The 15,968-nt window shown below is 45.1% G+C and overlaps 1 protein-coding gene across 1 annotated transcript in view; it reads left to right on the top strand.

Moving 5' to 3' along the window:
• Positions 1 to 15,968, top strand: part of LOC139237981 (adhesion G protein-coupled receptor E5-like) — a 73,271-nt gene that overhangs the window by 34,491 nt on the left and 22,812 nt on the right. Inside the window, exons 3-6 of the mRNA XM_070867349.1 lie at positions 1,869 to 2,012; positions 4,079 to 4,204; positions 10,981 to 11,051; positions 14,777 to 14,951. Coding sequence (XP_070723450.1) covers positions 1,869 to 2,012; positions 4,079 to 4,204; positions 10,981 to 11,051; positions 14,777 to 14,951 — 516 coding nt within the window. The remainder of the gene's footprint in view (positions 1 to 1,868; positions 2,013 to 4,078; positions 4,205 to 10,980; positions 11,052 to 14,776; positions 14,952 to 15,968) is intronic.

The following is a 15,968-nucleotide window of genomic DNA, read 5'->3' as shown; positions in this document are numbered from 1 at the left end:
AAAGGCTTGCATTTATATAGTGCCTTTCACAACCACTGGATGTCCACAGCCAATGAAGAACTTTTTGAAGTGTAGTTACTGTTGTAATGTGGGAAACGCGGCAGCCAATTTGCGCACAGCAAGATCCCACAAACAGCAATATGATAATCCAGGTCATCTGTTTTTTGTTATGTTGATTGAGATATAAATATTGGCCAGGACACCGGGGATAACGCCCCTGCTCTTCTTTGAAATAGTGCCATGGGATCTTTTATGTACACCTGAGAGCGTAGACAGGGCCTCGGTTTAATGTCTCATCCAACAGACGGCACCTCTGACAGTGCAATGCTCCCTCAGCACTGCACTGGAGTTTCAGCCTAGAATTATGTGCTCAAGATCCTGGAGTGGCACTTGAACCCACAACCTTCTGACTCAGAGGCATGTGTGCTGCCCACTGAGCCATGGCTAACACTGTACATCTTCAACTGTACCGAGTAAATTGATCTTAGCTGGCTGAGGACAATTGACTCCTGGACTAGGGATAAAATATTCACCAAGGGTTCCCGCTCCTGATCATTCCTGCTGGTATGGTCCAATCTTTGCTCACTCAAGTTCAAGAGGTACAGTTTTGAGCGTACCTGGAGCAACTGGTTGGACCACATTGCAATATAGAGCTCCCCCTAGTGGACACCTCCACCTAATGGACTACTGTGGTAATGCAACCACTGCTGTTTATATAATAAAAGGATCATGTGGCAAGGTCACATGATAAGTTCCTGTGAAGCCGTCTTGTGCGATGTGTGTGTTTGTGATGTAATAAAGAATATATCACATACATCTAGCACCATCGGGGCCTGTTCTTCTCCAGTGCATCTCCACCTTAAATATATTCAATGACCCACCTCCCACTGCTTGACTGTATTCTGATTTTCTAAATGTCCTGCTACTACTTGTTTAATAATGGACTCCAGCATTTTCCCAATGACAGATGTTAGACTAATTGGTCTATAGTTTCATTCTTTCTATCCATTTGTCCATTATACCGGTTTCTGTCAGAGCATAGCATACCGCGAGCATAGCTCTGATTCTCCAGCTAACTTCAACACTACACCAAGAAACATGGCCAAAGCTCAGAACTTCAGAATCCAAATCCTTTAATAATGTAGTGTGAAAACTGTTGATAAAGAATAAAAGACAGATCTAATATACAAGCATTAATCAAGAGAAGTTACTTATCTCTTTCTGTACATCACATATAAATACTACAATTGCAGAACAATTGGATAAGAAGTTGTTACTTACATGACTGTGTACTTCTGAAAGGTTTAATACAGCAGGAAGTTTGTTTTTAATAAATAAAAGTTCAGACAGTTTGAGCTAAAATGGAAGCTGCTTGTGGCTTCCCAGCTGCACCTGGGTATCTCTCTGGTTTTGCTTTCTCTTTGTTCTTTTCTGTCCAATCGGAAAAACGCCACCCTGTGGCTGGAGTACTTCATGACACCTAATGTGTCCAGAATCAAACTAGCTCCAACCAATACATCCATTTTTGTTGGAACACTCCTCTGAAGTTTTCAGGACATCTGTCCACATTTAAGATTCTATATAAGTGGAGGTTGTTGTGGTTGTAGCTGGTGGCCTCCTCATCCTTGGCAGGAGATCAGCAGAAGCCCCGGAGGAATGACATTCAAACCCTTTCCCCATGCTTTCTGCCAGTCCTCTGACGAAGTTACAGCTCGAGATCGGGAGGGCTCCCGGGAAATTCTACCTGGCATGGTTCAACATTAGTGTAAAAACGATGAATATAACATAACTGAGCATATTTGCAAATCCCATCATGTTTGGAGCACAGAATTTCAATGAATTGATCACAATTGTTGCATGTTTTTCAGGTATTGATAGGTGTCTTTCAAAACCATGTCCTTATGGTTCAGAGTACCGTAACACCACCATGGGCAGAACATGCCACTGTCTGAAAGGGTTTAATATATGTATGGTAGCCAACAACTGTACAACTGGACGCCCATATTGTAAAGGTAAGGACTTATTGTTCCATTAACTGCATTGCTTATTTAGACTGTTTGTGCAATGCAAACACAATTATCAATCAAAGCCAAACACATCACTGACCATCTTCTGCATTTGGTCTTTGGATGTGGCAGCATAAGCAATGCCACATTTTTATTGCCCATCGCTAGTTGCCCTTGAGAAGGAAGTGCTGGGTGGGCCTTCTCCTTGAACCGCTGCAGTCCTTATACCGATGGTGCTCCCACAGTGGTGTTAGGTAGGGGATTCCATGGCAATGAAGGAATATGTCTAAGCCCCATTCGCGCCTCCCCTAGACCATCTTTTGTTTCTTTACTTGTCTCATTACCATCTCCTGTCGCCTCGCACCATCAGCTCTTCTGACTTTTTCTTTTTCCACATGATACAACTATTAATTTTATTGTAAATTGTTTCACTGACAACAAATAAATACTGCACCTGTGTACTGTTTTTGATTTTGTACAATCAAGGCACACATACATTATTCTATTTATGAAGTTTGCTGTCTGATTTGCTTTGAATTCATAGAATCATTCTACATGCATAACAGTCTCTGTATTCGTCAGGAAGTTCTCCCAGTGTCTTTAAGGCTTGCTCTAAAATCTGCATAGTTCTTGAGAGCCTTTGTTTCCATAGGTGTCTGTTTTATCATAGCAGTCTGCTGTTAATCTCTTCTGCCTTCCACCTTATCACAGACCTTCCCTTCAGTCCTTTCCTCCTCTCCCGCTCCCTCTCGCTGCCCCTACAATCGCTTAAATCCTGCTCCATCTCTAACATTAACTGTTTCTCTCTCCACGATGATACCTGACCCGCTGAGTGTTTCCAGCATTTTTATGTCTCAACTCAGGATGTTGCATGACTTGGAGGGGATCGAGGAGTTCCCTCAAGATTGCTGCTCTTGGGGAGGTTCTGTCGAAGTTACCACACTGAGTTATTGCAGTGCCTTCTGTGGATTCTATATACTGCGGCCAGTGTGCTGATGATGGAGACGGTGGGACATTAAGTCTAGAAGCAAGGGCGACAACCAAGCGAAAAGCTTTATCCTGGATCGTGTCGAGCTTCTTGAGTCTTGCTGTGTCTGCAGTGATCCACGCAAACAATGTATAGTCCATCACACCCCTGACTTGAGCTTTAGAGGTGGTGGGAAGGCTTTGATGGTTCAGGACATGAACCAATTATCACAGAAATTGCTCCTCATCTCCGTTTTAAATGGGCGGCCCCTTATTCTAAGACCATGCCCCCTAGTTCTAGTCTCCCCCATCAGTGGAAGCATCCTCTCTGCATCCACCTGGTCAAGCTCCCTCATAATCTTATATGTTTCGATAAGATCATCTCATTCTTCTGAATTCCAGTGAGTAGAGGCCCAATCTTCTCAACCTTTCCTCAAGTCAACCCCCTCATGTCCGGAATCAACCGAGCGATCCTGCTCTGAACTGCCTCCAAAGCAAGTATATCCTTTTGTAAATATGGAAACCAAAACTGCACACAGTATTCCAGGTGTGGCCTCACCAATACCTTGTATAACTGTAGCAAGACTTCCCTGCTTTTATACTCCATCCCCCTTCCGATAAAGGCCAAGATTCCATTGGCCTTCCTGATCACTGATGGGGGGGGGACGGAGCTTGGGGTACGGGGTGGGTGCGGGGAGCACTCCAGCTCCTCCTGGCCCACAAGCAGTGTAGTGAAGGCACTCACTGTCTCCCCTGAAGCCATCCTCGCCTCTTTTCAGCCGTCGGATTTCCAGAGGCCTGGGAAACCCGGCCGGCCACTAATCCCAGGCTTGCCAGCCTCGTTCAAATAGGTCAATGGCCAACCCACCTCCTGGGAGCGGATTGGCTGCCCGCCCAGCGTCCCTGGCAACCAGCGGTGAACGGGTCGGCGGCGGGTTTCAGATTTTTCAGATTTTTAACATCAGACCTGACCCTAACCCATCCGTTTTGGTGGCGGGGTGGGGTGGGGTGGGGGGGTTAAAATTCACCCTCATTGCATGATACATCCATACTTTACACCGTTGAAGAACTAATCAAAAAGATTGTATTTCGCCATTTATTTGTAGATGTGGACGAGTGCAAGCGAGGAGGTGCATCAATATGTCGCATTGGAACGTGCGTCAATACAATCGGAAATTTTTGTTGTGCTGTCGACGTGTCCGTAGGGAAATTAATTCACCCCACCTGTTCAAGTGAGTGATCGTTGTAATCATTAATGAACCAAATTTTAATTTGACTTAAGTTCTGGTAAAATATTAATTGGTTTAATTGTGGGTTTTAGTGTCCCCCGTTAATAAGGAGGTACTTGATTCATGGTTTTACACTAAAATAGTTGTAATCATTAATGGCACTTTAGGAAAAAAATGCACACTTTATCCTGGAATGTTGCCAATAAATATTCCTCTTTTAAAGGTTTTGGGAGCAAAATCTTTCAGTTGATAAAGCATATGGGATCCTGGGCTTTATAAGCAGAGAGTATAAAAGTCAGGAAGTTATGCTAAACCTATATAAAACAATAGTTCGATCCCAATTGAGTCCAATTCTGGGCACCGCACTTTAGGAAGGACGTGAAGGCTTCGGAGAGGGTGCAGGAAAGATTTACCGGAATGGTTCCAGGGATGAAGGACTTCAGTTATGTGGATGGACTGGAGAAGCTGGGGTTCCCCTTGGAGCAGAGAAGGTTGTGAGGAGATTTGATCGAGGTGCTCAAAATCATGAGGGGCCTGGACAAAGGAGATAGAGAGAAACTGTTCCCATTGGCGGAAAGGTCGATAGCCAGAGGGCACAGATTGAAGGCGATTTGGCAAAAGAACCAGAGGCAACATGAGGAAAATCTTATACTCAACAAGTGGTTAGGATTTGGAACGCACTGCCTGGATACAGATGCAATAGCAGCCTTCAAAGGGGAGTTGGATAAACACTTAAAGGAAAAACTAATTTCAGGGATATGGGGAAAGAGCGAGTGAGTGGGACTTAACGGGATTGCTCCTCGAACGAGCCAGCGCAGACTCGATGGGCCGAATGGCCTCCATCTGTGCCGTACTGTACTATGATTCTATGAGAATCAATGGGCTGGATTTTCCGGGTCTTTGCGCTCAGGGTTCCTCCCCCCCACCCCCCGGAGCAGCGGGAAAGGCGGAGATGTGGTGTTCTGGGCGGGCGGTCAGCCTCCAGCGCCCCGCGGTGATCCTCGGATCCAGTTTTGCGGCAACGCGGAGCAGCACCGCTGGGAAGAGCTGCGCCCGGTGTGCAATGCCCCCCGGTTGTGACACCGGCGCGAGTTTGAGCACCTGCCCGACCCGTGCGCCTCACAGTGACCGCGCCCGGGAAATCCGAGCGGTCCAGCATCGCCGGCGGCGGTGAGGACGGTAAAGTACTCCGCAGGTAAGTGCGAGTCTTTGTTCTTTTAACGTTTTTTTGCAATTTGTATTGTGGTGGCGTGGGCAATATTTTGAGTGTTTTTGTGGGTTTTTTAAAGTTTTAAATCTAAGTTGCTTTAAATCTAAAATCATATGACTGAATTATTGAAGGAGGCTGGCTGCTGACAGGCGGCACTTCCACATCAGAGTTCAACTCATAATCTCCGCCATCTGCTCTGCACACCCTTTCTGAACCTGTTTGGTAAAGAGACCCTCTTCTGGAATGCTACATTCTTGGGATTAATGAATGACGAGCATGAGGAATGAACAACTTAACCTCTGTCTGGTCAAAAGCCATGACTGAAATGTATTTTGATTTGCTACTTTAAGTTGACCTTGGTAGTGAATCATTGTGCAGGTGTCGACAAAGCAGTTCTAGTTATTATTCTCCGATTACATCCGGGCAATGCGGGGACGGAGAATCGGGGGGGAGGGAGAAACTGTTCCTTTCATGTCAGGTAGGTTACTTACCTTCTTGGTTAGGTCTAGCAGGCGATCTCTGGGCCTGGTTTCACTCGGGGCTACCCTATTGGCAATAGTGGGGGCCTAGAACAGACATTACACCCCTTGTTTGCACATGTAAAGGATCTAATGCCCGTCTCCGCCGCTTACTTTTTTTTTGTCCTTACCCAATATGGCGTTGAAAGTTTGCAGTGGCTGCCTGCCCATGTTGGGGCCTTAGTCCGGTAACGCCTGAAAAACGGGCGCTTCACAAAATCAATTTCTAGGCCTATGATTTCTATGCCGTATATTTTGTTTCTCGACTCTGAAGTGCCTCAGATAGCGAATTCGATGTTTGGCTCATCAAGAACAATGCCAAGTTGCAGATAACACTTAGACTGGACCTCAGCTGCTTGGGCCTCAGCTATTCACAATCTATATCAATCATAGGTTTAAAAAAAGGGATGAGGTCCTACGAAACAAATTTAAGGAGCTAGGAGCTAAATTAAAAAGTAGGACCTCAAAACTAGTAATCTCGGGATTGCTACCAGTGCCACGTGCTAGTCAGAGTAGGATTCGCAGGATAGCGCAGATGAATACGTGCCTTGAGCAGTGGTGCTGCAGGGAGGGATTCAAATTCCTGGGTCATTGGAACCGGTTCTGGGGGAGGTGGGACCAGTACAAACTGGACGGTCTGCAGCTGGGCAGGACCGGAACCAATGTCCTAGGGGGAGTGTTTGCTTGTGCTGTTGGGGAGGAGTTAAACTAATATGGCAGGGGGATGGGAACCAATGCAGGGAGACAGAGGGAGACAAAAAGGAGGCAAAAGCAAAAGATAGAAAGGAGATGAGGAAAAATGGAGGGCAGAGAAATCCAAGGCAAAGAACAAAAAGGGCCACTGTACAGCAAAATTCTAAAAGGACAAAGGGTGTTTTTAAAAAAAAAAACAAGCCTGAAGGCTTTGTGTCTTAATGCAAGGAGTATCCGCAATAAAGTGGATGAATTAACTGTGCAAATAGATGTTAACAAATATGATGTGATTGGGATTACGGAGACGTGGCTCCAGGATGATCAGGGCTGGGAACTCAACATCCAGGGGTATTCAACATTCAGGAAGGATAGAATAAAAGGAAAAGGAGGTGGGGTAGCATTGCTGGTTAAAGAGGAGATTAATGCAATAGTTAGGAAAGACATTAGCTTGGATGATGTGGAATCTATATGGGTAGAGCTGCAGAACACCAAAGGGCAAAAAACGTTAGTGGGAGTTGTGTACAGACCTCCAAACAGTAGTAGTGATGTTGGGGGAGGGCATCAAACAGGAAATTAGGGGTGCATGCAATAAAGGTGCAGCAGTTATAATGGGTGACTTTAATATGCACATAGATTGGGTTAACCAAACTGGAAGCAATACGGTGGAGGAGGATTTCCTGGAGTGCATAAGGGATGGTTTTCTCGACCAATATGTCGAGGAACCAACTAGGGGGGAGGCCATCTTAGACTGGGTGTTGTGTAATGAGAGAGGATTAATTAGCAATCTCATTGTGCGAGGCCCCTTGGGGAAGAGTGACCATAATATGGTGGAATTCTGCATTAGGATGGAGAATGAAACAGTTAATTCAGAGACCATGGTCCAGAACTTAAAGAAGGGTAACTTTGAAGGTATGAGGCATGAATTGGCTAAGATAGATTGGCGAATGATACTTAAGGGGTTGACTGGATGGGCAATGGCAGACATTTAGAGACCGCATGGATGAATTACAACAATTGTACATTCCTGTCTGGCGTAAAAATAAAAAAGGGAAGGTGGCTATCTAGGGAAATCAGGGATAGTATTAAAGCCAAGGAAGTGGCATACAAATTGGCCAGAAATAGCAGCGAACCCGGGGACTGGGAGAAATTTAGAACTCAGCAGAGGAGGACAAAGGGTTTGATTAGGGCAGGGAAAATGGAGTACGAGAAGAAGCTTGCAGGGAACATTAAGGCGGATTGCAAAAGTTTCTATAGATATGTAAAGAGAAAAAGGTTATTAAAGACAAACGTAGGTCCCCTGCAGTCAGAATCAGGGGAAGTCATAACGGGGAACAAAGAAATGGCAGACCAATTGAACAAGTATTTTGGTTCGGTATTCACTAAGGAGGACACAAACAACCTTCCGGATATAAAAGCGGTCAGAGGGTCTCGTAAGGAGGAGGAACTGAGGGAAATCTTTATTAGTCGGGAAATTGTGTTGGGGAAATTGATGGGATTGAAGGCCGATAAATCCCCAGGGCCTGATGGACTGCATGCCAGAGTACTTAAGGAGGTGGCCTTGGAAATAGCTGATGCATTGACAGTCATTTTCCAACATTCCATTGACTCTGGATCAGTTCCTATGGAGTGGAGGGTAGCCAATGTAACCCCACTTTTTAAAAAAGGAGGGAGAGAGAAAACAGGGAATTATAGACCGGTCAGCCTGACCTCAGTAGTGGGTAAAATGATGGAATCAATTATTAAGGATGTCATAGCAGCGCATTTGGAAAATGGTGACATGATAGGTCCAAGTCCGCATGGATTTGTGAAAGGGAGATCATGCTTGACAAATCTTCTGGACATTTTTGAGGATGTTTCCAGTAAAGTGGACAAAGGAGAACCAGTTGATGTGGTATATTTGGACTTTCAGAAGGCTTTCGCCAAGGTCCCACACAAGAGATTAATGTGCAAAGTTAAAGCACATGGGATTGGGGGTAGTGTGCTGACATGGATTGAGAACTGGTTGGCAGACAGGAAGCAAAGAGTAGGAGTAAATGGGTATTTTTCAGAATGGCAGGCAGTGACTAGTGGGGTACCGCAAGGTTCTGTGCTGGGGCCCCAGCTGTTTACATTGTACATTAATGATTTAGACGAGGGGATTAAATGTAGTATCTCCAAATTTGCGGATGACACTAAGTTGGGTGGCAGTGTGAGCTGCGAGGAGGATGCTATGAGGCTGCAGAGTGACTTGGATAGGTTAGGTGAGTGGGCAAATGCATGGCAGATGAAGTATAATGTGGATAAATGTGAGGTTATCCACTTCGGTGGTAAAAACAGAGACAGACTATTATCTGAATGGTGACAGATTAGGAAAAGGGAAGGTGCAACGAGACCTGGGTGTCATGGTACATCAGTTATTGAAGGTTGGCATGCAGGTACAGCAGGCGGTTAAGAAAGCAAATGGCATGTTGGCCTTCATAGCAAGGAGATTTGAGTACAGGGGCAGGGAGGTGTTGCTACAGTTGTACAGGGCCTTGGTGAGGCCACACCTGGAGTATTGTGTACAGTTTTGGTCTCCTAACTTGAGGAAGGACATTCTTGCTATTGAGGGAGTGCAGCGAAGATTCACCAGACTGATTCCAGGGATGGTGGGACTGACCTATCAAGAAAGACTGGATCAACTGGGCTTGTATTCACTGGAGTTCAGAAGAATGAGAGGGGACCTCATAGAAACTTTTAAAATTCTGATGGGTTTAGACAGGTTCGATGCAGGAAGAATGTTCCCAATGTTGGGGAAGTCCAGAACCAGGGGTCACAGTCTGAGGATAAGGGGTAAGCCATTTAGGACCGAAATGAGGAGAAACTTCTTCACCCAGAGAGTGGTGAACCTGTGGAATTCTCTACCACAGAAAGTAGTTGAGGCCAATTCACTAAATATATTCAAAAGGGAGTTAGATGAAGTCCTTACTACTCGGGGGATCAAGGGGTATGGCGAGAAAGCAGGAAGTGGGTACTGAAGTTTCATGTTCAGCCATGAACTCATTGAATGGCGGTGCAGGCTAGAAGGGCTGAATGGCCTGCTCCTGCACCTATTTTCTATGTTTCTATGTTTCTATTTGGACGAGGGCACCAAATGTAATATATCCAAGTTTTCTTATGATACAAAGCTAGGTGGGAATATAAGTTGTGAGGAGGATGCAAAAAGGCTTCAAGGGATACAGACAGGCTAAGTGAGTGGGCAAGAACATGGCAAATGGAATATAATGTGGAGAAATGTGAAGTTATCCATTTTGGTAGGAAGAGTAGAAAAGCAGAGTATTTTTTAAATGCTGAGAGATTGGCAAATGTTGGTGTTCAGAGGGACACAAATCACTGAAAGTTGACATGCAGGTACAGCAAGCAATTAAGAAAGCAAATGGTATGTTGGCCTTTATTACAAGAGGGTTTGAGTATAAGAGTAAAGGCATCTTACTACAATTATATAGGGCTCTGGTGAGACCACACATGGAGTACTGTGTACAGTTTTGGTCTCCTTACCTAAGGAAGGATATACTTGCCATAGAGGCAGTGCAACAAAGGTTCACCAGACTGATTCCTGGGATGGGAGGATTGTCCTATGAGGAGAGATTGAGTAGACTAGGCCTATATTCTCTAGAATTCAGAAGAATGAGAAGTGATCTCATTGAAACATACACAATTCTTACACGGCTGAACAGGGTAGTTGAAGGGAGGATGTTACCGCTGGCTGGGGAGTCTAGAACCAGGGGTCACAGTCTCAGAATAAGGGGTCGGCTATTAAGAACTTTGATGAGGAGAAATTTCTTCACTCCGAGGGTGGTGAATCTTTGGAATTCTCTACCCCAGAGGGCTGTGGAGGCTCAGTCGTTGAGTATATTCAAGACAGAGATCGATAGATTTTTGGATATTAAGGGAATCAAGGGATATGGGGATAGTGCAGGAAAGTGGAGTTGAGGTAGAAGATCAGCCGTGATCTTATTGAATGGCGGAGCAGGCTCGAGGGGCCAAATGGCTGACTCCTGCTTCTATTTCTTATGTGCTTATGTTCTTAAGGAGTTTACTGTTGTGTAGACATCTGTCACCTAGCCTGACAATAATACCCATGTGTCCCAGAGTACCCGCTCTATCATCCACTGTGCTACAACGCTAAATGTTAAAAAATTAAAACATGGTTTGAAATCCCCGGCAAATCCTGAGGTTATTTGTAAACATCAGACTTCAACATCTTCAGAGTGGAACCTGAAGTCACAGATTATTTGGAATGAAATGAGAGTTCCCAGTAAATACACTAGGGGGTGGATGTGAGCTGTGAATAGTTTTGGAACGTAACGTGATAGTAATCTGTGCCTTCATCACCCCAGGTTGTGAACGCGAATGTCATTTCAACAAGACCATAGGCAGTGATGCCAACTCGACAGTATCTGAGCAAATGGTAAGTGGCTCACAACTACAACAACAACTTGTATTTATATAGCGCCTTTAACATAGTAAAACTTCCCAAGTATTATAAGACGCAAAATTTGACACCGAGCCACACAAGGAGAAATTAGGGCAGGTGACCAAAAGCTTGGTCAAAGAGGTAGGTTTTAAGGAGCGTCTTAAAGGAGGAAAGAGAGGTAGAGAGGTTTAGGCAGGGAGTTCCAGAGCTTGGGGCCCAGGCAACAGAAGGCATGGCCACCAATAGTTGAGCAATTATAATCAGGAATGCTCAAGAGGGCAGAATTTGAGGAGTGCAGACATCTCTGGGGAGGGGAGGTTCTGAGGCTGGAGGAGATTAGAGCTAGGCAGGGGCGAGGGCCATGGAGGGATTTCAAAACAAGGATGAGAATTTTGAAATCGAGTAATGAAGAAAAGAAAGGAAGACTTGCATTTATATAACGCCTTTCACGACCTTAGCCAATGTAGTACTTTTGAAGTGTAGTCACTGTTGTAATGTAGCAGCCAATTTGCGCACAGCAAGCTCCCACAAACAACAATGTGACACAGCAACCATGAGCTATCTGTCCGTCTCTTGTCTATGTCTATCCTTGTAGCCTCCAATCTCATTGTCAAACAGTTCTTTATTTAGCGGGGTTAATTGTTTTAGCATCAACCATTGAGTTTCTTTTAATTTGGAGTGACATTGAGACTGGTTCAATGTAAACCTATTTCCCCCAATTTGGTAATTTTTTTCAATTCAATAGGTTAGGGAGGACCAGGGGTCACAAATTTAAACTGTATAAGGCCAGGTCTAGGTTAGACGTTGTAATGTGTATTACACCCGTGAGTATGCTCACAGGTTTGTCGAGCTGGTGAAAGGTGGCCATTAACCGGTCCAGGCAGCGGGCGGTCGAGGGGGTCGTTCAGCCCGACTGCCTGCCTCTCTTCTGCGGCTATGTTCGCGCCAGGGTGTCTCTGGAGATGGAGCATGAGGTTTCCACCGGTACGCTCGCGGCCTTCCGCGAGAGGTGGGCGCCGGCGGGACTGCAGTGCATCACCCCCGGCAACCAAATTTTAATTTGATTATAATTGTTTAAAGTTTAATTTGTCTATGTTTGTCGGTTTTAGTGCCCCCGCCCCCCTTTTAGCTGGGGGGGCACTTGTATAATTTGTGTTTTGGTGCCCTCAAAAAAAAAAAAAAAAAAAAAAAAAAACACACACCCAAAAAACAAAAAAAACAAGGGGGCACTTGTTTGAAAGTGTTTGGAGTGTCCCCCCCCCCCCCCACTTAAGGGGGGGGCACTTGATTTAATTGTTTAACTGTCCTCTACAAAAATAGTTGTAAAGCTGTTGAAAGATGGCCATTAACCGGTCCAGGCAGTGGGCGGTCGAGGGGATTGTTCAGCCCGACTGCCTGCCTCTCTCCCGCGGCTACGCTCGAGCCAGGGTGTCCCTGGAGATGGAGCACGCGGTGTCCACCCGTACGCTTGCGGTCTTCTGCGAGAGGTGGGCACCGGAGGGACTGGAGTGCATCATCACCCCCGGCAACCAAATTTTAATTTGATTTGATAAAATTCACATGTTAATTTGGATTTATGGATTCTAGTGCCCTTTTTTAAAAAAAAACAAATAGTTGTAGAGCTGTTGAGTTGGGAGTGGCTTAACCAGTCACGTGATGTTCACAAGTCTCAATAAAACCCCAACCAGTTGAGTTCAGGGTGCCCACGATGAGGTATGCAGTTGTGAGCCTAGTGGATAAACTGATAATGTGTAGTGTGATTTGTTAAACCTTTGTTAATAAACCAACTAGTTCTTAATAGCAATGTGTTGCTATGAACTCTTAAGCAAAGAACCCATTAAGCAAATACATTACAGACGTCAGGAGGTGGTACTTTCCCACAGAGAATAGTGGGCCTCTGGAACAGGCTGTCGTCTCGAGCCATGGATGCTGATTCGCTGAATTCCTTCAAGCGAGAGCTGGACCTGTTTCTGGCTGGGGCGGAGATTACCTCTGACAGAGGGGTAGGCACTGCAGGGCGTTCAGGGCCTGAGTGGTCTCCTGAACCAGTGTCCATTGCCGAGGTGGGTCAGAGAGAAATTTCCCAGAATTGTATTCCCCCCCCCAAATTTGGTCTGGGTTTTTATCTCTTTATTTCGCCTTTACCCAGATCACATAGTTTTGGGTGGGGTGGAGTGTATATGTTGCAATACACAAGGTATGGCAATTGTGTCAGACAGGCTTGATGGGCCAGCGGGTCTTTACCTGTGCATCACTGTTCGTATGTTTATACCCGTTTACTTTTTTTTAAAATTACCTCTTTAAATTTTTGTGGACAACCGTATAAAATTGAAACTTTCTCATTAGAATAGGGAAGGTAAAATGAGGATCCAATGCAGGTTTTCAATATTATGAAAGGTTTATAGCCAATGAAGTACTTTGGAAGTGTAGTCACTGAATTAATAGAGGAAACGTGGCAGCCAATTTACGCACAGCAAGCTCCCACAATCTGAAATGTGATCAATGACCAGGTGAGCTGTTTTAGTAAATGTCGATTGTGGCTCAGCGGGTATCACATTCGCCTCTGAGTTAGAAGGTTGTGGGTTCAAATCCCATCTCCTGGGACTTGAGCATCAGCCTGGATTTTTGCACTTCAGTGCAGTGCTGAGGGAGTGCTGCACTGTCGGAGAGGCCGTCTTTTGGATAAGACATTAAACCGAGGCCCTGTCTGCCCCCTCAGGTGGATGTGAAAGATCCCAAGGCACTATTTCAAAGAAGAGCAGAGGGGTTATCCCTGGTATCCTGGCCAAAATTTATCCCTCAATCAACATTGCAAAACACGGATTATCTGGTGCTATCACATTGCTGTGTGTGGGAGCTTGCTGTGCACAAATTGGCTGCTGCATTTCTCTCATTACAAAAGTACTTCACTGAACATAAAGCGTTTTGAGACATCCGGTGGTCATGAAAGTCTCTAGGAATGCAAGTCTTTGTTTTTCCTATTGTTATGCACAGGAACAATCTTTAGTGCAGCTCCAGTCGATTCCACCTGGATTGCGTTGATACAACTAGCGGAAAAAAATGGAAACTTGACCTCTATATATTTTTAATAATCCACATCCTTTGTGAACAAACTACTTATACAAATTCATCAATGAATGTACTGAGAGTTATTTGATGTTTTATTGCCTGTTTGTGGTACAGTACCGCCCAGATAATCATGTATTTAAAAAAAAAAAATGACCAATTGTTTTTCAGCCTTTCATTCCTTGGGTTATTATGAAGAAAGGTTGAGCAGGTTGGGCCTGTATTCATTGGAGTTTAGAAGAATGAGCGGTGATCTTATTGAAACGTATAAGATTCTGAGGGGGCTTGACAGGGTAGATGCAGAGAGGATGTTTGCCCTCGTGAGGGAATCTAGAACTAGGGGGCATAGTTTCAGAATAAGGGGCCGCCCATTTAAGACAGTGATGAGGAGGAATTTCTTCTCTCTGAGGGTCATGAATCTGTGGAATTCTCTACCCCAGGGAGCTGTGGAGGCTGGGTCATTGAATATATTTAAGGTGGAGATAGACAGATTTTTGAACGATAAGGGAGTGAAGGGTTATGGGGAGCAGGCGGGGAAGTGGAGCTGAGTCCATGATCTGATCAGCCATGATCTTATTGAATGGCGGAGCAGGCTCAAGGGGCCCTAGGGCCTACTCCTGCTCCTATTTCTTATGTTCTTGTGTTGCTTACAGTGTATGAGCACATGCCAAATAGACACTCTCTACAAAAATATGGCAGCAATCGACGAACGATCAGACCAACTCTGCAAGGTCACGTCATTCCTGGATAATACAGAAAGCACGCTGATGTCTTTAGTCGAAGCTTCATCGAATCAAAGGGAAGAGCGAAAATCCACACAAATTTTTGGTAATGCCCCAATGGTTTTCAAACACCTCTGCCTGTGATTGTATAACACGAGTGACCTCAGTCTCCCTTATCAGATACTAGAAACTCCAGTCACTGTACCAGAGACGAGAAACTCCAACTTTCTACTGCCCTTCATGTGAAATGGTGCTACCTGACTTTTCTCCTCAATGGCCCAGTTTTGATTAGAAGATAATGTTCCCTTGTTCTTGATTCTCCCACTGGAAGAACTAAGTTTCTCTGTATTTAACCTAGTGTATCTTTTTATCATTCACACAAGATTACACGGGATATACGGCACAGATACAGGCCATTTGGCCCAACCAGTCCATGCCGGTGTTTATGCTCCACTCGAGCCTCCTCCCGTCTTTCCTCATCTAAATCTATCAGCATAACGCTCTATTCCCTTCTCCCTCATATACTTGTCTAGCCTCCCCTGAAATGCATCGATACTATTCGCCTCACTCACTCCCTGTGGCAGCGAGTCCCACATTCTCACCACTCTCTGGGTAAAGAAGTTTCTCCTGAATTCCCTATTGGATTTCTTGGTGACTATCTTGTATTGATGGCCTCTAGTTATGCTCTTCCCCACAAGTGGAAACACTCTCTCTGTATCCACACTATCAAAACCTTTCATCATTTTAAAGACCTATATTAGGTCACCCCTCAACCTTTTTTCAAGCAAAAAGAGACCCAGCCTGTTCATCCTTTCCTGACATGTATATCCTCGCATTTATGGCATCATCCTTGTAAATCTTCTCCGCACCGTCTCCAGTGCCTCTATATCCTTGTTAGAATATGGCGACCAGAACTGTACGCAGTGCTCCAAGTGTGGTCTAACCAAGGTTCGATATAAATTTGCAACACCTAGATCAGAAGCTGGGTTAAGACTGGCCAACATTTGTTCCATGTCAGATAATTGAGGGTAAGTTCCCCAATCCAACGCTGTGAGTGGAAAAGCTGTATGCTAATCCACACTCCCTTTGAGCTTGGCTTGCTCCAGCTCACAGCGAATGGGGG

The sequence above is a fragment of the Pristiophorus japonicus genome, chromosome 24, assembly GCF_044704955.1.
Source record: "Pristiophorus japonicus isolate sPriJap1 chromosome 24, sPriJap1.hap1, whole genome shotgun sequence".
In the NCBI taxonomy this organism is placed as follows: Eukaryota; Metazoa; Chordata; class Chondrichthyes; family Pristiophoridae; genus Pristiophorus; species Pristiophorus japonicus.
This window is presented reverse-complemented; position numbering and strand designations above follow the sequence as displayed.